General features: G+C 36.6%; 2 protein-coding genes across 4 annotated transcripts; one reads left to right on the top strand and one right to left on the bottom strand.

The window, feature by feature from the left end:
* Positions 1-1,620: 1,620 nt before the first annotated feature.
* dre4 (SPT16 homolog, facilitates chromatin remodeling subunit dre4) lies at positions 1,621-24,012 on the bottom strand. 3 transcript variants are annotated; one of them, XM_022086533.2, is made up of 21 exons: positions 23,598-24,012; positions 23,371-23,481; positions 21,849-22,016; positions 21,080-21,232; positions 20,514-20,660; positions 18,692-18,958; positions 17,349-17,684; positions 15,496-15,669; positions 14,193-14,391; positions 13,763-13,961; positions 13,227-13,465; positions 11,732-11,874; positions 11,105-11,419; positions 9,990-10,159; positions 8,900-9,083; positions 7,101-7,176; positions 6,308-6,485; positions 5,608-5,694; positions 4,047-4,112; positions 2,655-2,762; positions 1,621-2,171 (listed from the first exon to the last, which is right to left on the bottom strand). In XM_022086533.2, exons 1-21 carry the CDS (start codon positions 23,664-23,666, stop codon positions 2,165-2,167), a joined length of 3,396 nt encoding a protein of 1,131 aa, XP_021942225.1. In that variant the 5' UTR covers positions 23,667-24,012; the 3' UTR covers positions 1,621-2,164. The 3 variants fall into 3 exon arrangements, with proteins under 3 accessions (XP_021942225.1, XP_021942223.1, XP_021942226.1); XM_022086531.2 differs by having other exon boundaries at positions 23,371-23,484; positions 23,598-24,010; XM_022086534.2 differs by lacking the exon at positions 4,047-4,112 and having other exon boundaries at positions 23,371-23,484; positions 23,598-24,008.
* Positions 24,013-24,336: 324 nt separating this feature from the next.
* On the top strand, positions 24,337-26,926 carry LOC110841229 (PRKR-interacting protein 1 homolog). The gene is made up of 3 exons (XM_022086568.2): positions 24,337-24,708; positions 25,521-25,700; positions 26,522-26,926. Exons 1-3 carry the CDS (start codon positions 24,562-24,564, stop codon positions 26,711-26,713), a joined length of 519 nt encoding a protein of 172 aa, XP_021942260.1. The 5' UTR covers positions 24,337-24,561; the 3' UTR covers positions 26,714-26,926.
* The last annotated feature ends 439 nt before the right edge of the window (positions 26,927-27,365 follow it).

Raw genomic sequence — 27,365 nt, 5'->3', positions numbered from 1 at the left:
AGAGGGAAAATTGGAAATTTATGCTGTTTAATGATGACACCGTAGCGTACACACACAGCATGAATTTCGGACTTATGATCTGGGTAATAAACATATGGGACATGTACTGAATATTTCTTTAATCTGTAAGTCCCTATCTAAAATGGAAACACTTGGGAACAGAAATATTTCTGTATAAGTACATCTTCCTTTAAAAGGAAATCTCCCCATTACCTGAAAAATAAATTTGTGTTACTGTTTGCTCGCAATTCATGTCACTTTCAGTTAACCAACTTCAGCACCCTGAAAAACCTACAATTTCCAAGTATGAATGTCAAAATGAGTCAACTATGGGCATTGAACATATTTAACATAACACTTCTCAGCAAGGATTTGGAAAGCCTGAGAGATCTATGAGCCCTTAAACTGATGAGTTTAAGAGCTCACGATGACTAATTGATGAGCTACTTAACATAGTTATGTTACCATCTTTTAAATTAACATTCAAATGAAATTATCTGTTTGTTTGAACAAACAAGCTAACACATATGATTTGAACACTGTATTCTTTGTCACGTACAGCATGACACACAGTATCTCACATTGTGATGCTTACAGTGCAAAGACCAGAAAATATTGTTCGAGTCATATCCTCGGACTAGATCCACACATAGTAAGTGAAGATGAAAATATGTGGTATCTTACCAATAGTCTTCCAAGATTTGTCTAGAGGTTTTTGATTAAGGTGCATCTTAAACTGAACTTCTACGACTTTTTTAATAGATTCATTTAAAACATTTTCAGAACCACAATATTCTGGAAGCTGGCTTTGCTTCCATCAGGTGAAATCATACAAACTAGTCAGCTGGGTTCAATGCAAAGACCTCAATCCCAAGTCCAGGATGATTTGTAAACGCAAGCCAAGCAGAAGATCTAGTGACAGCTGAAGATGACAACCGCATTGTTTGCTGAAATGTTGAATAACCTTCAACATTTAACACAGCTTATCCCCAATAATCGAAGTTGCACATTGTGATATATAATTTACATTATTTGTTAAGACATCCTATAACAAAATAAGTACAGGCAGGTAGAAAGATTTATTTCAGCTCATAAAAACTTAAACTTTGAGTATTTTCAAGGTTGAGTTTGAATTATTCCTGAAGTCACTATTAACCCAACTGCTTTATGCAACATATTATCTTGCCAAATAAATTAATCTCTCACAACATTAAAAAATTACCACCTGTTCTTTTTACAAATGGGTAATAAAGAAATGTCATGAAAGCTGTTGTAAAATCAATAATGAAAGAGTACTAAAATAATTATACTTTTTAAAGAAAATTATCTGTAAGCACACACTCAGTTGGGACCATTTTCATAACCAATTTTGTTTTTCACATTATGTAAGTAGCTTAAAAAATAATAATTCCAGACATGCCTGCCTCTCATACTGCACACGCAGAAACTGTGAATATTTGCAGTAACTTTTTGTTTTATAGTAAGGCCTTGGGGACAGAGGCAACTATGAAATATTTTGAAAAATTCTGTAAAAGATGAAATAACTGTCTACCTCTTTAGAGAAATTTACTCTCTACATTCCACATGAAGAATAATGTTTTTCAATATCTGGAAAGAAAGTAAGATTCATGAACTCTTTAATACTTACATTTCCAAAACATATCACACGTCATAAAAACTGTAATAATGTATCAAATATATTTCTGATACAACACATCATTCCTAAGTTCTTCACAACACTTGAAATCAATCATACAGTCTGAGCTTGAACCAAAATTACACACTTCTGCACATATGTTTCTATGTGACAATTCTAATTAACTTACTACTATCATCTGTCAGTTCGTCTGGCCAGTGTCATTACCCCTTGACACTTGCTGTAGCGATCTGTAACTGTAAAATGACTGCAGTGGACATATAGGAGTTTCGTGATTTTGAAAGTTTACTTTTGACTGTCATTTTCTTTTGTCAGAAACATGGTTTGAATTCTGTGTGCTTTTGGTTTTTTCCATATGCAAGACCATAGCTCTCTCATGCCAGAATACAATGAAGGTTGGAATCGAAGTTCGTTTCGTATCATCTATCAGAGCCTCTTTCAATTATGGAATGGTGGAGATTCACTTTGCCGCAGCCCTCGAGACTACCCTTTCCAACATCTGTACTCTTACTTCCTGCAAGTAAAATATTAAATTTTATTTTTGTAATAAACTCAAATTTAAATATTAAATGTCAAAACTCACCCATTGTACAAGAGGAATATCTTGGGAATAACGATAAGTGCTAAAATGAACAAGAAGCTAGCACGTGTGAAAAGAACACACTTATACATGTTGCTATATGTTCTAAAATGGAACAAAGAGTACACTTGCAGTTTAATACAAATAAAGGTAAGTTTCAAAACATGCATAAAAAGACATTAAACACTGCAATATCTTTAACCATCATAGATCTATCCAAACAGCATCCTTCAATATTCCAACAACATGCATGCTTGACATATTATCAGACATAACGGCAATTATGTTGCAGAAATCCAACAAAATCAATAAGAAATTTAACATTTTTTAGTAACATTAACATCAGCATGTGACTTGCATTTCAGTCACTGTAATGCACCAATGCCAAAACACTTTTCAGTTATGGAAACAACTCACCTCCTCTTGCTGTGTTTGTCACGACTACCACTATCTTCACGGGACCTCTTCTTGCTTGAAGGTGAAGATTTGTGTTTATCATGGTGTTTATCTCGACTCTTTGATGGACTGTGAAACAATACCAGCACTTAAGTAATGTACCAGAACAAGTACCTCACAAATATTATTTAACATTACAAGAGTGGGCAGGTATATGCCAATGTAGTTCACATTTTCCTAAAATTCATACTGCATGCTTTAATGGCCTTACAAATCCACTACTGCACAACTATTCTTGATGCAGAGGCAGAAATAAACATTTTTCCTTGAACAGTAGATTCCAGTTAATTGCGTTATTGGTTAATCGGGGCAGCCGTTTATTTGGGATGAATCTTAAAGAATAAAAACAAATCAGGAAAATGACTGGAATTTGCTTTGCTTATTTTGGGCACCAGATGTTTGAGAATAGGGTGTTGAGGAGGATATTTGGGCCTAGGAGAGAAGACGATGGGGTACGGAGAAAACTGCATAATGATGACAGCTGTGTATCATGTTATTAAATTGTGGTAGAACACCATCCTGTAGAAAATGACCACTGCTACATAAACACAGTCCTCCAAAATATCAAGGAAAACTTCAAAGCTCAGTAGATACTTGCAAAATGGTTGATTTAATGACACTGTCAGTAGATCAGACTCTTAAGCACTGAATGATAGAACGATCAATGAAAGATAAATTGGAAAGAACGTGAAAGGAAGTGGCCATGACCACATTTAAAATAATCCCAGGATTTGGTTAGGACTGAGGAAAACCATGAAAAACCTCAGTCAGGACAGCCAGTCTTAAGGCTGAAATTTGAAACTGACCTCCTAAGTATGAAGCAAGAATGCTAACCACTAGGCTGTGATTAAATTATAGTGGGCAGATTGAAATTGCCACAAATTCTGCAGTTCTGATAGTTCACATCATCATTTGTGTGAATGGTAGCCTCATAGACTAGGGACAGGCACATATGATGGGTCAATGGCAGTTTTACAGACCACCAGCTATAAACAAGCTTCAGAAGTAAAACTGCATGTAATTAGCGTTAAATGTCATGACTAGGTAAAAATCACTCATTAAGGTGAAACTAAATGGAAAAACCTCTAATTTAATTTGACATTTTCTATACACGCAATGTTACAAAATTGATGGTGCCAATAATTAAGCTTCCTATATTGAAGTCCTCATTACAGGTTAAGCTCTTTCTATTGGGGCTTCGAGGCAATAGTAAAAAGCCTCATTCATATAAAATGACAAACTGAAATTTGTAAATTGGTGAACACATAAATGCAAACATTATGATCACTCAATGACACTTCTATGAAATCATGCATAAAAGATCAAATGCATAAATATGAGCACCCTTCTAACCTGTTTTTTGATGAAGGTGGCACCTTCCTGTGCCCACCTGCTCTGCCACTCTTTGTGCGGGCTTGCCTAGGCAGCACAAGGCAAACAATACACAATCTCATGACATATAATTAATTCATAATACTTCAATGTAAAATGGCAATGAATTTCTGCGTAACTTTAGTAGTAGCGTAGTAGTTTTTGATGTTAAATTTATATATTAACCAACTGCGTTATGAATTTCTTTCCAAATGCGGCATCCAAAAATAAAAATGAGAAGAATATTATTTTAGTTCACTTCGATTATTTTATTTAGATTTAGAAGAAAAGTTTCCGCATACACCATATTTACTTGGTGTAAAACATGCAGTTCTTTTACCCCAAATTTATTCATTCTTAAAATTAGTGTGTATAAAACATATAAAGGGCAGAAGCTTTTTCTTTTGAGCACAGTAGAATCTTATCATCAGACACAATAATCATAACATTCTCACTGCCATCCATTTCACTGGACTTTAATAGTCAATAATCTGTGTTGCAATTCAAGCTAAACAAACGTACTGGCAGACAAACTGCTGTGATGCCCCTCACTACCTTTTAAAAAGGCCAGGAAGCTGAAAACTACGAGATAAATGAAACAACAAGTGACAAGAAGAGAGGAAGTGGCTACGACGATACAGCACCGATATAGTATTATGCAGAACGCTTCCTGTCATTCCAGTGTACTTTGAATGTAATTCAATGATTTCTATTTTAAATTTATTCACTATACCTATATTCTGCACAGGCAGCATTCTAAAAATCTATGTTTTTATGAGTGCGTCACCTCAATACAATCTTGAAATCTGACCTATCTGCAAGCACAGAACCTACATAAAAATACTGCATTAGTTGTGTCTAATGACACCAGTTAAGTTTTATTCAATATTCTTGGTTTTTGCCTGCGTAGGCAATGGTTGGAGTTCACTTCTCAAATGTACTCAGGTACCCCCATACTGTGAATGATAAAAGTAAAGCTGTCCTGTTATTTGCCATGGAGCTGCTTGGGGGGAGAGAAGACACAGCTCCTACTCCTTCTTGATCTTGGCACTAGACAGAGATGAGTGGTGAGCATCATGTTTTGGCCGTGCTTTATCCCCAGGGAAGGAACCGTGGCACCCAATGAATAGGAGGCTGGGTAGGTCTCAGAGCTAGTCTGGACACAAGACGCCAAAAGAAAAATGCTTTGCCCCTACAGCGGATTGAATCATGATCATCCAGTCCATAGTCAGTCACTATAATGACTGAGCTACTCCAGCTCATTAAGAATGATAGCCAGAGCAAAATGTCCGTGTTTAGTATTCCTCATATTCTCAAAAACGTAGTCTTCACTGGAGACAAAGTACAGGAAAGGCATATCTGCGTAGTAAGACCAAACTATTTTGGCCCCTTCATTACAAACTTCTTTAACACCTTCAGGTTTCAATACATCAGGTGGCACCCACTTTAAGAAGGGAATTCCTATATGGATGTAATTAGGCGATATTATTACAATTCTACTGTATTCATCTGAGGAACCACATTCATAAACGTCAGTACTCACCTGTGTTTATCACTTGATTTGCTGCCACTCTTGTGGTTGTCCTTGTGATTGGAGGTACTGCTGTGCTTTTTGTGTTTTGAAGAATGTCTGCGAAACAAACGTAACAAAAAGTAGTATCTTTAATTACGAGTGGAGGAAAAGTTTAATTACAAACATCAAAATCTGCATACATAAGGTGCAGGGTTCAAAAAATCAGGTTAGCTTCTGCTTGACAAACGAAACGTTCACTCATTTTAAAAGGAGGCTCAGGGACAACGTTAAACCCTGGCTCAAGGACAGATATCCTCTTACATGGCACGATTATGACGACATTTAACAACTCTGCAATAAGGAAGGCAGAGCTTATTTTCTGCATTGTCTGAAATTACATCTTCATGGGGCAGTAACAATATAATACACATAAATACTGAACTATATTATTTTTTACTATTGCAATCTGCCTAGTTCTATGTTGACATACTCTTCCTTTTTCTTCACCTGTACACTGTACGTCTGACACAAAGAGGAAACGTTTGGTTGACAACATACAGATACATATTTTAAAAACTTAGAAAATTCTGAAGTCTGTTACAAATTTCTGCTCACCACATTCACAAATCAACTTGTCACAAAAACTGAGGTGACTGCAATTCATTTGAAACGTGGACACGTGTAATGAAGATCATCAGTGCTGAATCTGAAAATTATTGAAGTCGCTAACCTGTCCTGGTTAGAATCTTTTAGTCCTCTGAAACTCCCAGGCCGTTTTCCTTTCCCTTTAATGTCTGAACCGGCATATTCATCCTGGAAGTCACTGCGCTCCTTGTCTGCCTCAGCTGCCTCTCGCTCCAGATCTGACCAGTCCTTTCCTGATTCTTCTGAACTGGCCAACTCTTCCTCTGAGCAACAAACAAACAGACATGAATGAAGATGCATAGTTCTTTGTCCATTAAAAGTACTTATGCACTAGGATGGCAACTTTCATGTTGTGTTTTTTTAAACCACTTCAGTAGCATCACATTACTATATTTACACAAAGCGCACATGCACATATTGCATATTTGTTTTAACTGTAACTTCCACAAACACTGTTTACCACTGTCTACCAAATTTTGGCCATTTTACCACTCCTGCAGTTTCATTCAAACTTTCTTCTCTTAAATCAAATATACTTTTTTCTCCCCACATACTATTATCAAAATATTTACATTTACAGGTAAAATCTTCCATCAAATATAAGCTTACTCAAACAATGATTTAATGCTTCAAAGAATTCTACAATAAAAAGGGAAATGCCAATATCAGGATTATCCTCTGAGACACAAATTGAGATTTTGGAGGAGAAGACATTAAATTTATATATGAAGGGTTGAAAATTCTGACAATAGAGTCAGGTACAATAACAGTGCCAATGAGTTTGATAGTCTGATCGCTACACACAAAGATGTTTCCTTTGGAGGGGTTGTGTGTAAAAATGAAACAAATAAAGAATATACATTTTTTTTTAATCTTACCTTCACTTTCGCTATCTTCTGAATACTCAGAGTAGTCAGAGTCATCATCTGATTCTTCAGAGTAGACGTCTGATGGCTGAAAATAAAAATAAATATGTCAATGTGATACTGACATTAATTCAACAAGTTAATAAGTTAAAAAGTTTATAATTCAAAAAACTTTTCACAAACTGGAACACAGGTGACACTTTCATATTTTTCACTGTTCCATTGTATATTTACTGTGTCACTTTGCTAGTAAATGGGAGTTGATATTGTTCAACATTCTGTTTGGCAAACACTAGTACATGTCAAGTGTGGCACAGGCCTGTAACGTAGAGTACATACATATGATGGTTCACTACAATTTCTTTGTGTATTATGTCTACGAAGCAAGTTCCATGCAAGTCAACATGTGGGTTCTCATACATGTATGCACATGCAGGAACTTACATTGCAGGGACAATAGGTTATATGAGAAAATCTTTGACTTGAAACATTATAATTACGTTCATGTCAATGACAACCACTTGAAAAGGAATATAAATTGTCCTACCCACATTCAATCCTTTAAACTTGGTGCCATATTGTGATGCATCTGGAAATTACTTGAACAGTGTAAATTTCAACCGTTCTCGGATATTACGAGCACCCATCAAATACATTTATTTTTTCCAAACTTACAATTATGCTAACAACAAATCAGTTATTTTTTAAAATATAGTTTCAGCCACAGGACGCTTGGATTTTCAAGAGTACAGTTTCTGTTTGCTCATAAATCTGCCATTGGTTACAGAACTATGCAAGCAATGAAGTGCCATATTTACTGAATGCAATAAGACTCTGAAATGAAAACAAACTCTTCCACACAAACACAGAAGTCTGCACAGAAAGAATGGAACAAGTGCATACAGGGCAATTCCATTTTCAGTTTATAACTTTGGAGGTACCTCAGACAAACTTGTGGTAGTTCACTAGTCCTGACCTTGAAAAATAATTGTCTTTCTTGCCTTCTATCCTTACAGCATGAATGTCAGCATATACTACATTCATACTACATGCAGTTAAAGATTGCGGGAGAATTTTGCTAGTTACTAATAAAATACCAAGCAAATGAGAAATGCTGGAAAGGGGCAAATACAAATACTTAAAAGTTGATTAATGCTCATATATAAGCCTTCTGAAGCCAAAGTTCATGAAAATTATATTTATGAGTCTATATGTCAAAGGCAGGCAGCATTTGTTCATTACAAAGATCAACTTGCAAATGCTGTTTAAGGAAAGAATTCCTGTCTGCACTGAGAATCACGCAAAACCCATAAGCGCAGTTATTGACTGTTAAACCTGTAGGCACATTTAGTAAGTTATCACTGGGCTTTAAAGGGTTAGTGTATGGAGCAGATGGTCCTCACACGGCCAACTGGTGTACATAAGATGTCCCCTTTTGTTGACTTAGTATCGAGGCAAAGATCCATGTGATTTGGTTTCCTGCAATTCTACTCCAAACTGAATTGGCTGATCACCCAAGAGGACTTTTATCACTTACAGTCACAATGAAAGCTTCAAGAACCATATAATTTTACCTCCTACTATGGCATTAAACTGCACAGAATCGTAATCGTGGATATAATTAACTTAAATGAACAGTATCTTAGTGCAGAAACTGCAGCAACCACCACTGGAACTTGCTATTAATTGACTTACGAACATCAGCACTTCAGTATCTATTATTCCCCTCCTTGACAAACTCATCAAACTAAAAACGTTTCTCTTTAAATATCAATTTGTCAACCAGGTTATCATATTTATCAAGTTCAAACCTCATAAGCATCATCTTCTTCTTCTTCTTCCACTTCTTCAGCATTATTCTCATCATCACTTTCAGGATCCAGGAAAGTCCAGCCACCACTATCAAAAAATCCTTCAGGATCATCTGTGATTGTCTTCATGATCTTGGTCCAGTTCAAAGATTGTATGCCCTCAGAGTACCGAATGTCACATGAGCTGCGATCAGAAGCAATTAAAAAGATAACCAAAATGATTTCCTCTCTTACTGATTATAAAGTTAACAAACGACAGCACATGTGGTTTCTCAATTTGGCAAAATCTAAGGGACTGATATATTTAGATTATTTATTATTAGAGTTAAGTTTATACGGTGCTACTTCTCAACACATTCACTTCTAGAACGCTTTTGTGCACATTTATTATTTATTACAAGAATTCTTCCAATTAAGACGATTTGAAGACCTGTCGCAAATGTTTATTTAATCTGTGGCAATGACAATGTACCACACAAAGAAGCATGTTGCACTTGATATGAAGATTGGTTTACTAAACAGAAGAAGTATTTAAATTCACAGAACAAGACATTATTTTTGCTAACCTTACACAAAAGTTACCCACTTTTCAGAGAATATGTTTCACTTTTATACATAAGTAGGATATGGCATCTTTCAGACCACCGTCGTCTCATTCAAATAAAGTACCAATTTTTTAAAAAAAAGTATAAATTATATGATGAAATATGCTAACATATACATTAATGTACATTACGGTCTTTTAAGTTGTAACACTGAGTAGTCTTGTAGGTGGTTACCCTGAAAATGGAGCTGATAAAATTCCTTCAAAATGTCACAACCCAGAAGACCATACGTAACATTTTTATAGCAGTAAAAATCCCAATAGCAATTGGATACCATTTTTGTGGCAGACTTAAACATTTTCATGTATTAAAGTTAGTCGTCTCTCTTCCATTTCAATAGAGGTCTTCCAAATCACATTATTACACAATGGCAAAGAATATCCTATTAGCATTTTCGTATTTTACTGTGCATTTTCAGAGCTGTCGAGCACACAAAGAGGAAAGTTCTTAGAGTCAAATGTAAAGAAAAGCAGCGTAGTACTTACTTGAGCCATTCTTTCACATGATCAAGCATGTTCATAGGAATAGCATTAACCATAGCAACTTTACGATGGTAATCTTTGAAAACAAATATCATGTCAAAGTTCTTCAGATGAAACTGCACACGTTCAAAATGTACAAGCTCAACATCCTCAAGGGTGATCACAAATGGAGGCTGCAAACACACAAATTCGTGTCAAAATAATTACAGGAGGTTATCAAAGAAAAGCTTTCACATATGAACCCAAAAGATGTCTTAGGAAACTTTAACTGCCACGTGATTGTTCATCTCCAACTTTACCTCCTCAGCTATCATCATCATCATGTAGTTATGATCCTACAAAGGATATATGTGACTTATTCTAGAAGCTCTGATTACATATTTAATTCTATTAAGTGTGGGAATGGAAATAAAACAAATGGCCATACCTTCGTCATACCAGACATCGACTCAAAGTCTGCTGAATTATGTATTACGCAGAATAAACGAAACAATCTCACGCCTACAAACACACAGGCAGTTTGTTCATAAAGAACCTTTTCTTTTTGTATTATATGACGTTCAGACCTGCCTTAAACCTTAGAATTTATATCATAACGAAGTCCTAAAAGCTGTTTCTGCTTATTTAACAATGGTGTCAGCAACTCAGACTACACAGCATCAGATAAGACAAGGAATACTTGGAAAGGAAGTGGTCATGGCCTAATTTAAAGAGCTGTACTGGTATTTGCCTGGGGGGACACAGGACAACCAGTCTTCTGGGACCTCCTAAATATGCCACTTCGACACAACATTCAGTAGCTAGCAAATATGACAGCCACATGTAACAATTATAAACAGTGCAATGTGCGAAACCTTGAGGTTGCATATGACAAATTTAATGCAGTCTTAATTTGTGCTATCATAAATTATGCAAAGAAATAATCACTAAACTGTGGAGATGTTTCAGAGTTCTTGCTAGCATCAATACGTAGACTAAAGTATCAGAATGAAACCAGGCCCTAAAATTCTTGATTTAAAAGTGGCCTTTCCTTTACAGTCCCTTTAGTGGCTTCATGCATTTTATAATTCTTTTAAAAATAAGGACAATGAAACTCGGCAGTTTTTGACAATACTCACCCACTCTGTAAGATTTACGAGACACCCACTGGTGGGCTGCAGAAGGACTGTGCTGCGGAAGGGAGCGCCAGGGAATCCAAGTTCCCTGAATGGAGTATCAAACTCAATTTCTTGCTTTGTCATGATCTCCACCTTCTCACAAAAGCTCTTGAACGCTGTCTTCAGTTTGTGACGCAGTTCCCTCTCAGACTGTTCAGCTGCTAGATCATCTCGATCATGCATATGTTGATGCTTCCCCAAGTCAGTTGTTATCTCACCAACCTCAGTATAAAACTGCACATCAACATGTTTCTTCTTCCCAAACATAATTGCATGCTGGAGGAAACACAAATATAAACATAATACTTTGCGCAAGCGTTCAGGTCTTATTAACCGCATCAGAGGACAAACTGGAAATTACTGTACATCAATTAACTGCCACTTCAAATAAATATAAAATTAATGTTAAATTACCTACAGGAACGTGCAGCAATGACACTCAAGAGAACAAAAATTACCTCGAAAAATAAAATGAAAAAATAACATTAGAACCGAAATATTTAGAATACCAGACCACAAAAGTAATACAGATGTGGAATTACGATCATACAACAGAATAAATGGTATCATGAAGTGAGATTTTAGCACCTTAAGGTGAAAGTGCAGAAGGATGATCATCTCTCCATCACATGGCTGAAAGAATGCATTCTTGATATTGTTGTACAAGATGTCCACCTTGTCACCTCGAACAGAAGTGTATCGAAATCCATTTACATGAGCTTCTAATGATCCTGCAATGACAAAATGCATTTAACATTTAACAGAAATATCAATAAACTCTGGAGAAAATTATGAAACTTTTCATAAAGTTAAATAACACCAAACTTCTTGTAGTGACCAAAAGGCTACTTAATAATTCTCAATCATCTAATGAGACACCATACTTAAACCACGATCAACTTCAAGAATAAGTTCCAATGGCCTGTTCCATCTCACTAAAAATCTCCTTTCGCTTAAATAGTATTTTCACTGTCATTCTAACATTCCCTTTTTCTTCATGGACCAAATTCAAAAGTCTCTTATGGACACGAGTTTCTCCTATTGTTCAAAATGTTTCTGCCACTTGAAATTCTGTTATATTATTTATTTCTAATATTCTGTCAATTTTTTCACTCCTGTCTTAATCTCAGAGTGTAAATCCCACTACTGATCTACAACCTACATTATGCAGGGTCTTCCTTGGGAAGCTGATAAAAAAAAATCTTTCTTTCACAGAAACCCACCACCAAATCCCAAAATCCTGAACCACTTTAATCTGATTCATAACTTCAGCCTACTTTTAAGAACCATTTTAATATCTTCCCATCTACACATCACATCAAAAATGCAACCTCCCTTTCAGTCTTCCAGGAATATTTTTCATAAGTTTTTCATCTCTTCTAGCTCACCCTCCCTTATTCAATTAGCCTAACACTATCAGATGAAAGGAATGTCTCATTCTGCAATTCTGTCAACCCTCCTGTTACTCATTCTTAGGTAGAAACACTCCCCTAAATTCTCTGATTGTCACTGGCACACTTAAATGAATTACAGATATTTAATGACTGAATGCAAAAATAATTGAATGAAACATTTCACGGCTGATTTTAAGTATCTAATGCACAAGACTTATAAGTGATGAGATAAAAGTGAGAATGTGGGTGAACACTGCCATGGCATGTGGACTATTTAGAACTCAATCCCAGGCAAGCAAGGTCGGATGTCAGTGCGGCAACAAAATAAATCAGAGATGTTGGTTAAGAGAGTGTATGTCTTAACTAAGTCTAGTATTAATATGGTTCGCGATCCAAAATGTTATTCAGGTTTCCGCACAATACAAGAACTAGAAGAACATGTATCAAACTACAGTAAACCTGCCTCAAATGTACGCTATTAGTTAACATTGCAATGCACAGACAGAGCAAAATTTCTAACTTTCCTTAGGCTCATAAATACTCCACGTAGTATTTCTTAATCCAGAAGAAAGTACCTGTGTTAAACAGAAACCTCTTTGAAACAAACATTTCAAAGTCCATTGGAATCCTGTATTATGACATACATTATTTCATAATACAAGCCTTTGACACACAGCATGTCTGGTTACCTGTCATACGTTTGGTGACGATGTTGGGTCGAATGTACAGATCCTTGAGTTTCGGGTTGCCCTTGTTTTGGGACATCACAAGCGTATCTTGCTTCACAAGATCTTCTTTCTCACGTTCTTCTGCTTCTCGATTCTTGAATTTCTTCTGAACCTCCTTAATTAGACGAAATGCTGTGTTTAAGTTTGCAGACGGTGCTGATAGCTCTCCAGGTTCTTTCACATTTGTGCTACGATACGTCCTGCAGATAAAGATAAGGTAGTGGGAGTAACAACATTCTTCTGTTTAAATTTTTGGGGTAGCATAAATCCAGTTTCTGAGACACTCCAAATGAGAAATTGCAAGATAGGCTTTGTTTCAATAATGGAAAGGAAAAAGAAGTATTCTCCGAGCAAGCAAAACTATCCTTATGCAGAAATATAACAACAAATAAGGCATCAAATTAACAATTCATAAGTTATGTTTTCCATGCTTCACAAGTTACATGAGCTAATGTACGTACCACAGCATTATTAAATGACACACTCCTACAACTTACACTTCTTTGACAAATGTAGCATCAGGCTGAGGATAGGAGCCTCCCTCATTACGCCCCATAGTTGCTCCTGGGTGGAAGAAGTTAACGCGGAGATATGTGTAATCACCTTCTACAGACTGAGAGATATTCTTGATGGTAGAAATGTGAAATGGAACAGCAATGCCAAAGACAGGCAGTATCACAGTCTCATATTTTCGATCTGTCAGTAAAAAGCACATCATTAAGTCAATGAGAATGAAAAGTATCAACCATTAAACAGCACAGCTTCAGAATGTTGAATACTCATTATGAGATATTTAGTGCAATGAACCCGAACCAGTGGGCCGCACCAGAAACCCGGTGAGTGCCAGTGACAGATTCTAAGTGCCCTAGTGTCGTGTTAAACCATACAATTGAAATTGGCGGCTAAAAACGTACACAGGTTGCTTACCAACATAGATTTTCAAATCCCGCACTTCTGCTTCTCGAGGCATTTGGCCATGATTCTTGTAGCTCACCGTGGACTTCCGCACCTTTTCTTTCTCTCTGCCATCTGACTGTTGTGCTAATCTTTGCTTTGCAGCCTCATTTAATGACCGTGCCAGCTCTTTTTGGTGCTGTTTGCGTTTCTCTTCTGACGAGTGCTCAGACTACAAAAGAATAAAAAATGACTCATTCTTCACACACACACACGAAACATTGAAATCTTAATGCTTGATATGATGAGGCATCCATAAAATGACTGTTTGATAGAGACAATAATTTTTTTTCAAAGGGAATTAAGCATCCGTGTAATGACAATTTACAGTTCTTTCTGAAACATCAAACAATTTTACTTCATTTTCAATTACTAAGTTTTTCGGCTCTGTCCACTGTTTGGTATCATAAACAACATTTCAAAAACTAGATCTGCTTTACTCCTCAGGTGTAAAGAGCCAGGAGGTGGCCAACTCCTAGGGGATGTTTAACTTGACAGACTCTTCTGAGTAATGCTATGACTTTGTTTTGGGGCTCTATGCTCAGGTCTTACATGGTGCTCACAGGAAACAGATATGATAGAGCAAGTAATATTTCAAATCTCTTATTGGATTGGGTAGTTCTGGGTGTGATGTGATGTATTTTAATTTCTACTTCCACTTTTGTCTTAACCTTCATCTTCACATACATTTCCATAATTTTTATTGAAATCTTTCCTATTATCTCCCACTGACAAAACCTGATATCAGGTGCTTGCACCCATGTAGTTGTTCTGACTTCAGCTGTCCAGTGATTGAAGTTAGCTCTTTGTAAGGGACCCAACAGAGTAAGTACCCCTTTATACTGAAGATGAAAACAGATCTAGTTCTTCAAATCTTGTTCTTTACAATAAATGAGGATGGACAACTCCAAAAACTCACTAATCCAGATTGAAAAACACAATATTCAAATTTATTTAGAATAAATTTTTACTTTATACTTATATTATCATAAGTTAACAAATATTTTATTTTCTGCACACATAAAAATTCAATGTTACTGCTTTGCAGAATTCAATGACAAAATATAAAAAAACAGAAAACATAACTGACAGGTTTCATGTTATTCAGCCAAATTAGGAATAAATAAAAGATAACACCTTGGTAAGCGACCTTCATCTTCTATGCACCATCCACAAAATTTAATACTTTATTTAATTTATATTATATTAAAAGCATACGTAATCACAATTTGACGGACATGTTACAGATGCACCAAAGAACAAATGTTCCCCTTACCCTTAACTTGGACTCCAACACAGCAGTTCGTTTTCCGCGACCCAATATCTGTGGATCCTTTGGAGTCTTTTCTTTTTCTTCTTCCTCTTCATCTTCTTCTTCTTCATCTTTTAGAAAAATGCCAATGTTTTTTATCTTCTTTTTTGAGGGTGTCAGTATAGTTGCTGGTTGTTCCTACAGCCAAAACATAAAAACTGCATTACAACACAGATATAAAGTAGCAAATAACATGTACACGTTACACAAGTAGTAGCAAAAGTAAGAATTACTGTTAGAATGAAGATTTCTATTTAAACTTCTTTGCTTCCAAATAGCAGGTACACATTTTATCCAGAAACGTGTGGTATTAACACAATACACAGTAAAACCTCATTACTTTGATATCAGGTGATTTAAAATAATGTGAATTTAGAATGAATATAGTTCCCCAACTAACAATATATGATTTTGTATCTCTTAAACACAGATAACTGAAATAAGTGCACTGTACCTTGTAATTTGAAGCATGAATCTGGCCAAGTCACTCACAGACAGTTTACGTTGAAAGTATTGTAAAATATTTCTTATTCCCAATATTATATATTCCATAATTAGTGACTACAGATAACAGTAGGTTTGTGGATAATTAGAGAGAAGTCCTGTTCACTACTGAGGACACATTATAAAGTAAAAAGTCAAGCTGTGGACATTATCATTCCTTCCAAAACTCTTCCTTTGTTGCATTATGTCTATTCAGTAGTACGCAATGAAGAAGCACTGTGACGTGACAGTCACAGAAATGGCAATGAAAACAAAGAGTAATAAAGAACTGCTGTAATGGAGAAGCATTCAAATTGATTGCTGACAACTTATTGGGCAACCACAAAACACACAAATACACACAGCCGGTAGAGAAAAGCTTGAAACCTAAAGATGACGCAGTGCGATTTGTCAGAAAACGCACTTCCTTCATTCTCACGTTGGAGACATTGGCAGAAGCACGGTGAAATATTCTACCAGGACATTTCTACCACAGGGAAATGGAATCTGTCTACGCTGGCTGACTGCTGTTAGAAGCTTAAAAGTGAAGCTCCAGACACACACAAGAGAAAGTCAGATGAAAAAATGATTTATCTTCCATTTCTGTTACACAGCGTTATACTAAATCAAAGCAGAAACAACTTTTCTAGTTTTACTTCTCCTACTGTATGTTTAATACTACCCCAAGTAAAGGCAAAGAAACATTTATCAACATATTTGCCATATCATCTGTGTGACACTATAATAAACATAAGTGACTGAACTCGTAAGCATTAGAAAAAATTTTCCTTATTTCTTGAAAGACCTATGTGCTACAGAATTTTTGTTCCCACATTCAGAATCAGCAACTTAAAATCTATAAAATTTATCAAACATCAAAATAGCAAAAAAGGATGAAAATCGTTGTAATCAGTTCCACCAGAAGCTTATCAACAAAAATGGGAAGAAAACACTTAACAACGTTTGCAGAAACTGTGACAGAACCTCGCCATACATCCCACATGCGTGGAAACAATGATTTGAAACAAAATATGGTTTTCATGAAAATTACAAAATAGATTCTAAAATATTCTATTAACTACAACTGTATTACAGGGTTTGTCACATTCGCAAAATAATTCACACTTTGTCCTACATTGAAACAAGGTGGATTGTCAAACGTTCTGGGGGGAGGGGTACAAGGGAAGAGGAGCATACTGAATACTTCAAAACTGCTTGTATTAAAACAAATATTACCAATCCTCTGAACTTCAAATTAATAAGGTTTTACTACTCACAAGAAATGAACTGCCAATCAAGATTACACATTCTTTTAACCCGTCAAATTCACTTACAACATTAACTTGAACAGTGTCACCGATGAACAGAGCATATACTTTGCCTTCCTTATCAGAAGCTTCTTTATTTGTCAGCCCAGAAAGCCCAACATTCACATTAAACACCATGTCCTTGCGAGCAGAAGCAGTTGTTTTGGGACCGATGACGAGAGAACTCTCCCGAAACTCGATTCCCGTCGCAAATCCAAAGTTCTTTGTGAGGTTTGCCACAAGATTAGGTTTTTCCTTTTCTGCATACTTGATTCCAGCCTGATAAACAGCATTCAAAGCTGTTCCATCTACCAGTATCTTCAGCAGTTCTTCTTCAAGAGCAACAAGAAAATTGTAGTTTTCCTGGAATACAATGCCAAACAGCCGAATCTTCATATTCATATTTATAAAATATAAAGTACAGTAAGACCTCTTATGATATTCTAGTAAAAAATTTATATAAGAATCACATTCTTAGATACTGCACAGATGGCAAACAGCATGACTAAAATCAACAAGTAATTTGTAGCAGCAGACCGAGTGCTACTTTCTTACAAACAAAGAATAAAATAGTACATAGCTAACAACTCAGGAATGTTCACTACAATTTGACCTATTAACCTACGTAATGTCAGACTTGTCTTGGGTCAAATATCCACGCGTGACAGGAGTGTCTGATTCCTGTATGGTTCAGTGACAATATAATGACAAAAGATTCCACATCTTGGTTCAGTGGCTGGTTGGAGACGACCGCCATGCGATTCTCCAACAGGCAATTCCACACCTGTGGATACCCCACCCAGTAATTTCACAGCGTCAGCAGTAATGAAGGGGGCTGACGGTTTTGGCCAGACCTACCACACAGATCCAGGACGGGAAATAATGAAGGGGCCCCGAGGGCCGTGGCCAGCCCCACTCCAGAAACACAGGACAAGCAGAAATAAGGTGGAACTAGGGTCTTGAACCCCTGCCAAAGAGACCAAGGGCAACAAACGAGATAAAAATATATACACACAACACAACAATATTGGTGTTTTTTTTCTGTTACTCCTTCTATATTCTCAGTTTGAGAATAATAAATTTGATGCTCTGTTATAAACACAGAGGGTGGAAGATCAAGGACTTGATACATATAACTAAGGAAGTCAGCATAACACGTAGTGGTATCACATCACAGCAATCTAGAGGAATAAATTAAATCCTTCGGATCAAGTTAATTTTGTCCAAATGTTCTAATTCAAGGTTTTAATGAATCACAACGTCTCTTGTAAAAATAATAAATATATTTACATAAACAAGAGTCAGTATCTAGACACATTTCACTCCTTTCCTTCAAACTTTGTTCTGGTTTCCTTGCAGAAACAACTAACCTGGATTGCATCTGTTGGATTGACAAGCAGAGTGCGTACTATGTTGGAACAATAAGATTTGTATCTAGCACCAAGAGAGCAAACAATTGCTCCAAAGTGCAAAACATTCTTATCACTGACAACACTGAACTTCAGGTTGTAGTTTCCACCACTCTGAATGATGGCAGGATAACACATATCAAGCTGACTAGAGTCTACCCCCGTCACATACTTCTTGTCTGTTATGGCTGACTCGACTCCTTCTGCAAGCTTGGCGTGTTTGACTTTCTGTGGAAGAAGACATCAACCTTGCATTAGCTCAATGCAACATATTTCTCACTACGAGAAACATTTTGTTTTAATTTGTGGCAGCCCCTTGCTGTATACTATGCGACAGTACGCAGAAAAATTAGACATCCCCTGAAAACTTGAAATACTGAAACACAATGAAAAAAGTCATTTAAATGAAGTGGTCTGAAGTTTAAAATAATAATCACACAGTGAATTTAAATGGCACAGAAAAGAGTTAACACATACCAAGATTGTATAACACACACGCAATTCTCGATTCATACATAAACACCACAACAACCCAGGATAAACTGACTGCCTATTCACTCCATAGTCCATTATCAGAGGTGTTAAAAACACAGTAGCATTCTGCACATAACAGGACTGAATGATGGCTCTTATAAAAAATAAAAGTGTTGACTGTAGCAAACTGGAGGTACGGTGCAAGTTTTCCTGACATGACCATTGCAATGCTTTGATTAACTGGAAGGTTTAAATGAGGCTCCTCAGCCTGGAGGTACAAGCTAATTCCAAAGTTTTAACAAAGATCACCACTGGAGAGGATCCCCAGCCAGTTCCATTCAGCCCACATCCTCATAATCTAGCTCCCAAAGTTCCATCAATGTGTCATCCCACCCTCCTTCTTCATACACCTAAACACTTATTTACACTCATCTTTCGGCAGAATTAGAACTGAAATCTCCCCATTAGCCCGGCTCAATCTCCACCTCATTCCGTCTTGATTGGCACATTCAACAAAGCATCTCCCTTTTTCATTTCATTCTAAATAGGAAACGGTATCCGGCAAAAGTTTACCTACAATATTTTTTTATATGTAAGGAGTAAATCTTCACAGACAAACATTGGATAACATTTTGAGTCTAGCTGATAACAGTAATATTCCTCTACCAGAATACGATCTGGTGATTTAGAGCCTTTCATCTTTAATATTAAGGAAAATTTGACCAAAACTGCAGTGAATAATATTGATACAAGTAACACGCTGATTAAGTACATTTTATCAGGTATTCAGAACACATCTTGGTCACACACATTCAAACAGTGAACAAGAACATTAAACTAGGTGATACATACTGACACATCTAGTAAATAATAACTATACTGCCGACAGGAATGAAATTACCATCTTGCATGATAATGCATTCCCTCATGTAGCAAACACCATCAAGACTAAGGTGCAGTACTGGAGCATCGGGGTGTAGAGTCTGGATCTCCCACATCCCTGAGAGACTACAGCCAATTTCAGCTGGACACTCAAGTTAAACAAGACATTTGCAAGCATTGCCAGCAGCAGCCTTTGGAAATCTTCCAGGAAGGCATCCAGCATTTGATGATTCTGTGAGACCCATGAATGTGGGCGATGACTGAGTGAGCCCAACATAAATTATTCAACTGATCACTGGAAGGTTTCTACTGAACAACCCTCAAATTAAAAGATCCTGCTAGGGGTTAAAAGCTACACAAGTTCATGTTTCATGTGATAATGAACAAGAAAAAATGTGTGAGACAGAAATGACGCAATTATACTTACTTTATCTGAATCTATTATTTCCATAATTTGATCTTTGAGATATTTATTAAAAACATCAACAGATACAAAGCATGCCTTTTTCATGATCAGTAACTCAGGCTCTTCTTTGGGTGCCATCACATATGCTACATCAGCACTTACATCCACCTGAAAGGAAATTCAACATTCGCGTGTTACGAACAATTTGCCGGTTATACAGGTAATTAACTATGAAGACAAACACAGCTCTTACCATAAAATATTATACTCACAATTTCCATGTAAATACGCAAACATAACACAATATAATACGCTGGGTAGTGATTTCTCTAAACAGAGCTGCAATTATAATGTTTGTTGTTTCTCCTAAAGTTAGAGGTTAAAATTAAACTGTTAATATTTCTTATAAATTTCCCATGCTGGGTACGAGCAAAATTAGTCATGTGCTGATTAAAATCTTATGAAGTTAAAAATAAGTTATAAATTAAAAATTAAAAATTGTTAGAACTTCTTTCAGGCTTCACAACACCAAGTCAAGCTTCGTGTTACCAATATAGATACAGAAAACTTTTGTCAAACAAACGTACAGTGTCAAAATGTTCCTTTTTCAGCACTGCTCTCCAGGCATCCATGAACTGGCCTGGATAGTTGTCCTTGGAAAACACTCCTAATGTCTTGCCTCGTTTACTATTTTTCAAAGCATCAATGAGCTTTTGGAAATTTGTTTTGTCCTCATCACTCTGGAACACAATCCAAGACAATGTAAACAGATGGAAGGGGCTGGGTATGTAGAATGCAAGGAAAAGATGAGAAATTTGTGAATAATGTAATCAGAAAACTCAAGTTCAGAAACCACTTGGAAAACCTTGGCAGAGATTCAAGGATAAGATAAAACTGTTGAAAGGAATCATAAAGAAACAGGGTATCAGAAGGTGGACTGGACGTATCTAATGTATGAGAGGGTTCAGTGGCAAGCTGTTATGAAATCTCTGGACCCCATAAGACAAAGAAAAGTTGTTGATTAGCTCACCTGCTATTAACTTCTCAAGGACTCTGCTACATGAAATGAGCTCAATGGAACACACATTTTAATGTCTCTTTGGCATGTACAAATACATCTTCCTGGAGAAACCAACAGCCAATCAGATAGCCAACATGTTACTTGCTGTATATGAAACAATGTTCAAAAGAGCCTACCATCCTGGCCTCTACACCGAACCAAATTAATTCATTCCATACCCTCCACTAGATGAAAAATATGTACATAACAATGGTTTGACTGATGCTGCTTCAAAATGACCATAACCATCAGTTACTTCATAAATCAGTGTTTATTACGCAGATGATTATGCTCACCCGATCTCGAATATGCAATTCTAGCTTGGCTGGTAGCCCATTTTCATCCTTATTGCTATTCTGAATTTGCCGGAGAAAATCAATCTTCTTCTTGCTAGCCAGGAAATGTATTTCTTCCTCGGCGACAACCATAATTGTATCAGTAAGTTCATATCCCAACAGCCATGACTGAAACAAAAACAAATTAAACAGAGAACATAATGGCCTAGCTGACAAAATAGATCACATCACATTGCAGACTCACAGTATGACTGATTCCTCAGTTAAAAGCATAATTGCATATATGGCATTGGATGGTTGGATAATTTTAAATTATTTTGGAAACATGTGGAGGTATAGGTTGCATGAGTGGTGGTGGCACCTAATGAGCAATGTGTAAGCCAAGAGAGAGGAGTTCAGTAGCAGTGGGGGTCACACAGCCTCAGTTGCCGTGACACACCGATCTAAACACAACTAGAGCTGCAAACCAACTGAAGCTGACACCCCTCTAGCGCATGCTCTGGACAGGTCCATCTCATACAACCAAAATCAGTCCTTTGCGCAAGTGCACAGCACTTCTTGCACGACCTATAGTTATCAGCTGCCTGAAGATACTATCACACCATTTTCAAAGAGGGACCAAGGAAAACTGCAAAAACCCTCAGTCATGATAACCAGTCTTCACACAAAAATTCAAACCCAAGACCTCCCAAATGTAACACAGGAGCATTAGTCAACTGCAACATTCAGTGAAAATGAACAGTCTCCAACAGAACAGCATAAAAATACAAAATCTACAGTGACCTGTGCTCCTACCATGGTAACAGCAGTGCGGAGCATGATGTGGTGAGGGATCATAAAAATTTTGCAATTGAGTATACACATCAAACTTCATCTTCCATACTAAGGAACAATTAAAAAAAAACAATCTCTGAGTTAAATAAGGCAAACTCAAACATAGTCATTGTTCACATTCCATACTAACATCTGTTAACAATTCAAGTTTTCACAAATGTTTAAAATGGCTGCCATTGGTTATGGGGCAGACATCCAGATAATACTGAAATTCATCCCACACTTTGCCCAAAAAAGTGGCATCTATCACTGCAAAATCATTACTCAGCATAGTGTCTCAATGTCTGCCACATTGGTGGCAGCCATACTGAACACTTTTAAAGAAAACTTTATGTGTCAACAAATGTCCTGTAAGAAACTGTGTTGTGATATTATTCTCCATTTAGCCATAACAAACAAACAACTCTGTAAATCACCATTGATAAATTCCAAATCCTCATCTTTCCAACTCAACTGTAAAAATACATTCACATAATGCAATGTTTTGAGGCATCTTCAGCTTGTGGGAAAAACTGTAAGAGATACCACATTCTCACACGTGAAAAACAAGTTCTATGGTTCTATCACTGATTCACCACAGCAAACAAGACTATCAGACTCTACTCTGCACATTGTGCGATTTTCTTCTTCTCAAAAAAAAATGTAATGCTTTGTTTCATGGAGAATTTGGGGCCTATTGACAGCTTACCTGAAGAGCTATGGATTTACTGTACACAATATCTTCATCAACCCCCACCGCAGACACCAAGGCATCCATTTTTGAAAATCCGTAAGCATTGTCTTCTTTGGCTTCTGCAGACTGCTGTAAATACAGAAATAAACACAAACTCCACACTACTACAGTAATGTTTCTTTGAAACTAGGTAAACAATTTATATAAAATTATTCCAATAACAATCAGATGGGTGTACACACCTTCCAAGCAGAGTATAACTTCTTTATACGTGATATAAATGTATCTGTATTCAAAGTTATATTCGCCATTGTTCTTTTTAAATCTTGTATATATTCACAACATGAACTATTCTCACTCACAACAATATTAAAATGGCGCGAGCTACGCACTGGGTAGCATTGAGTTGCTTTCCTTTCGAAAATAGTCTTAACAGCAAAGCAAGACAACGTTGAAACACAAATTTCCTCAGCGTCAGGAATATTCTTCTTCTTCTCCAGATGTTTCGCTGTATGCCTCTTTATCTGTTTCAGTTTTCGAACAGCTCTTAATACTCTAAATCTTACGGCATCTTTCCCTCTGTGTTACGTCTTTGTGTCCTGTTCTTCCTTATCTATGGTTCGTCTCATCCTGAGCTCCGATGGACGGTTTCCTTTCTTCCATATTCAAAACCTTCATTGGGATTTTCTTTTTTTCATTTTGAACACGTATTCATGCCAACTTATCCTATCTTACAATCGCCTATACCAGCGTTTCTCAACCTATGTATGGTTCCCGTACCGCTGGTGGTATTTAATGATTACGCTTATCTGTCACTATGTTTTCTGGCTGATTTTCATAAGTATTTCTTTGTATTCCAAGAACATCAAATGTCTAATGTTGCGCAATAAATGTGGATTGCCCACAAACTGAAACAGGATTTGAGGTTCTCACGGCGGTGAGTACAAAGGTGGCTGTCTTCTGGGTTGTAGTACCGTGGATTATCTGTGTCGTGTAGCCTGGTAGAAGTTTATCAACGTTTCAGAGGTCCTTGCTGCCTCCATCATCATGGTGACACACATTTCGTTGGTGATGATGGAAACAGCAAGGACCTCTGAAAACACTGGCAAACTTATACCTGACTACACGGTCCAGAAGGCAGCTACTTTAAACCAAATGTTTTCATCTGTTCTCAAGTATATTGGTGGGCGATGTTGGTATTAATGTATGGTGGTCGAAGACTTCCTGCACAGCGTTTTGAATATGGCACTAGTTGGGAAGGAAAAGGAGAAAAATGATGCAGAAAAACCCATCATTGCAAGAACCGCATACGATTTGCAGAGATTGAAATTAGAAAAGTTGATGAAAAACCCGGTATGTATGCAGTTTTATGTATTGCCTGTATGAATGACAAGAGCTTTGTCATGGCAGAAGTGTGACATAACCGCAACATGAATAAATATATAGTTCAGTATAAGCTGTCTTAATTATTTAATTTTATATTATGTGTTGGATTAGTTCAGGTTGCTGGCCGAATATGCTGGAAGTTAAACATTGCTTTAATATTTCATTTAAGGGGGGGAGTAGTACATTCTGCACTTTTGTCAATATGACGTTGCGCCATTCCCCTATCGTTATTTTACGGTATTTGAACGAATTATTTCTTGTGACATTTAATTGGAAGTTGGTTAAGGTAATATTAAGACAGTTTAATTTACTGTACTTTTTCGTTATGACTATGGTACACGAATTCAGTGACATTCTATGGTAAATGTTATGTACAGGTTAGCATATTGACAAGATTGGACAAGTGTACTGTTTGGAGAACACTGATATTCTAAAGTTGTTCTTTATGCCACATCACTTAGGTCGTTGTATCTCAAGTTTATTCTTGCAATGTTATGATCTAATGTTGTTCTTGATGTGACATTGTCCCATCACACGTGTTGCCCATGCTACACACACAGACAGACATGTTTAGGTCCATATAATGTTCTTTCGCTGATGCTTGAATGTGAAGAATACCTAAATATGGTTCCAAGGCAAGATTTATAGGACAACTGTAAATTGTTTTGCAACCTGCCACAGTCATGAAGTGACCAACTAGAAACTTGGCTGTGGTATTTTCAACATATTTGTCTTTATATCATTCCAAGAAACGTTTTTGTTAACAATTTTTTTCACAGGAGAAACCTGCACCAATAGCTGAGAGACCAAAGGAGAAAAATACACCTCACGTGCCAGACTTTGTGCGAAATGTGATGGGTTCAAGTGCTGGTGCAGGTAGTGGCGAGTTTCATGTTTACAGACACTTGAGAAGAAAAGAGTATGCTCGACAGAAATTCATCCAAGAGAAGGGTGAGAAGGTGTGTAATGTGCAGTGTTGTCATGTGTCAGGAGAGATTTTGATGAATTTGTATCTTTATCTGTCAAGTTTCTTTTAGTAATAATTTGAATTCCTCTTTCTACTTGGCCATCTTATGTGTATGAATGAATATGTAAGTTTATTTTTGAATTTGGAGTCTTAGAATCTTTTGAAATGAAATTACCATAGTTTTTCTAAAGTCATACCTGTTGCTTGACATAAGTGCTGTCTAGGGCATTGCTTAAAATGACCAATTATTTAAATCTTTATCTCTATTTGAAAATGTGTTCAGTGAAATGTCTACCTGTTTGTATGAAAGAGACCTACTAAAGAAGATTTTAATACAAGTCGGAGTAATATGTACCATGAAGGTATGGAAACATGCATTTGGCGAATATGAGGTGTGACAATTAAGTTCCTGGAATGCCCTCATAAAGCTGTATTACTTTACCTTTTCATAGCATCAGCGCCATAAGCCTCTGTTAACATTTGCAGTTTCACCTGTACTTTTGCCTAACTTTGCACAAAACTTGATGTTAATGTGTTGCTTCAACAACCACTCATTTTTCTGTCAGGATGAAAGCACGTGCTTTTGTAACTTTGCCACTTCTTCACCGGCACACATGTCGCTTCTGATGTGTTGTTCACTTGGTACTTGATTGACACACTTTCTATGTGGCCTGATAAATATGCATGACCATGAAACATGCTGCCAAGTGAATATGTTCATATGAAAAGTGCCATGTGTTGGTTGAAATATACAGTATTATGTTTCATCACATGGTGAAAATTGCTACTTACATAACTTATTCAATGTCACAGGAGCTCCTTGAAGAAGCTTATCACATGAAAATTGAAGAGAACCGCAGGGCTGCAGAAGAAAGGACGGCAAAGAAAAGGGCCAAACGGCTCAAGAAAAAGATGCAAAAGAAGCAAAAGAAAGAAGATACGGTTGACCATAAAAATAACCCATCCAGTGATAGTGAGTCTGAAGGTAGCAATAGTGGCACGTAAAACTGAACAGGTGATACTTGTAGAAGCAATATTTATTTTTGTAAAGAAATAGTTGAATAACTGCAACCACCAAGATTGTAATCAAAGAAATTCTTTGAATTTTGTAAATATAGTATTATTTTATATTTGCATTCATTGTAAATAATCAGTATGTATTCAAGCTGTGTATGCAAATTAATGATAACAAGAATAAATAATCTCTTAAGCAGTTAATGCAATAAGACTTACGGTTTTAATCCCTTTTACGGTGATCAAGAGGACACTTGTCTGAAATTTGAAGTTCTCAACATCACAAGTCAATTGTTGTCTTATGGGTGGATACTAATGTTTTGAAGGAATGCATCATCTCTAGCTTCAGGGTTGAGCTAACTTTAACCGAGAACACAGAGTTGATATGTAATTCTGAAATGCTGATAACCACCTACAAGACTACACAGTATCAAGAACTTCTCAGGCTTTTTACCTGAAGGTTCATTACCACATTCAAAAGAGCCTGCTAATAGTCCATATCCTTAGCCACACGAATCTAATTCACACCTTCTAACCCTATTTCCCTCAGAACCATTTTAATATTCTCCCATCTATGCCTAGGTCTTCCAAGTTCTCTTCCCTTCAAACTTTCCAATCATCATTTTGAATTACTTTATGATCT

Source organism: Zootermopsis nevadensis, unplaced genomic scaffold, assembly GCF_977971745.1.
Source record: "Zootermopsis nevadensis isolate Lab colony 2312 unplaced genomic scaffold, Znev_1.0 Znev_ptg000019l, whole genome shotgun sequence".
Lineage (NCBI taxonomy): Eukaryota > Metazoa > Arthropoda > Insecta > Blattodea > Termopsidae > Zootermopsis > Zootermopsis nevadensis.
This window is presented reverse-complemented; position numbering and strand designations above follow the sequence as displayed.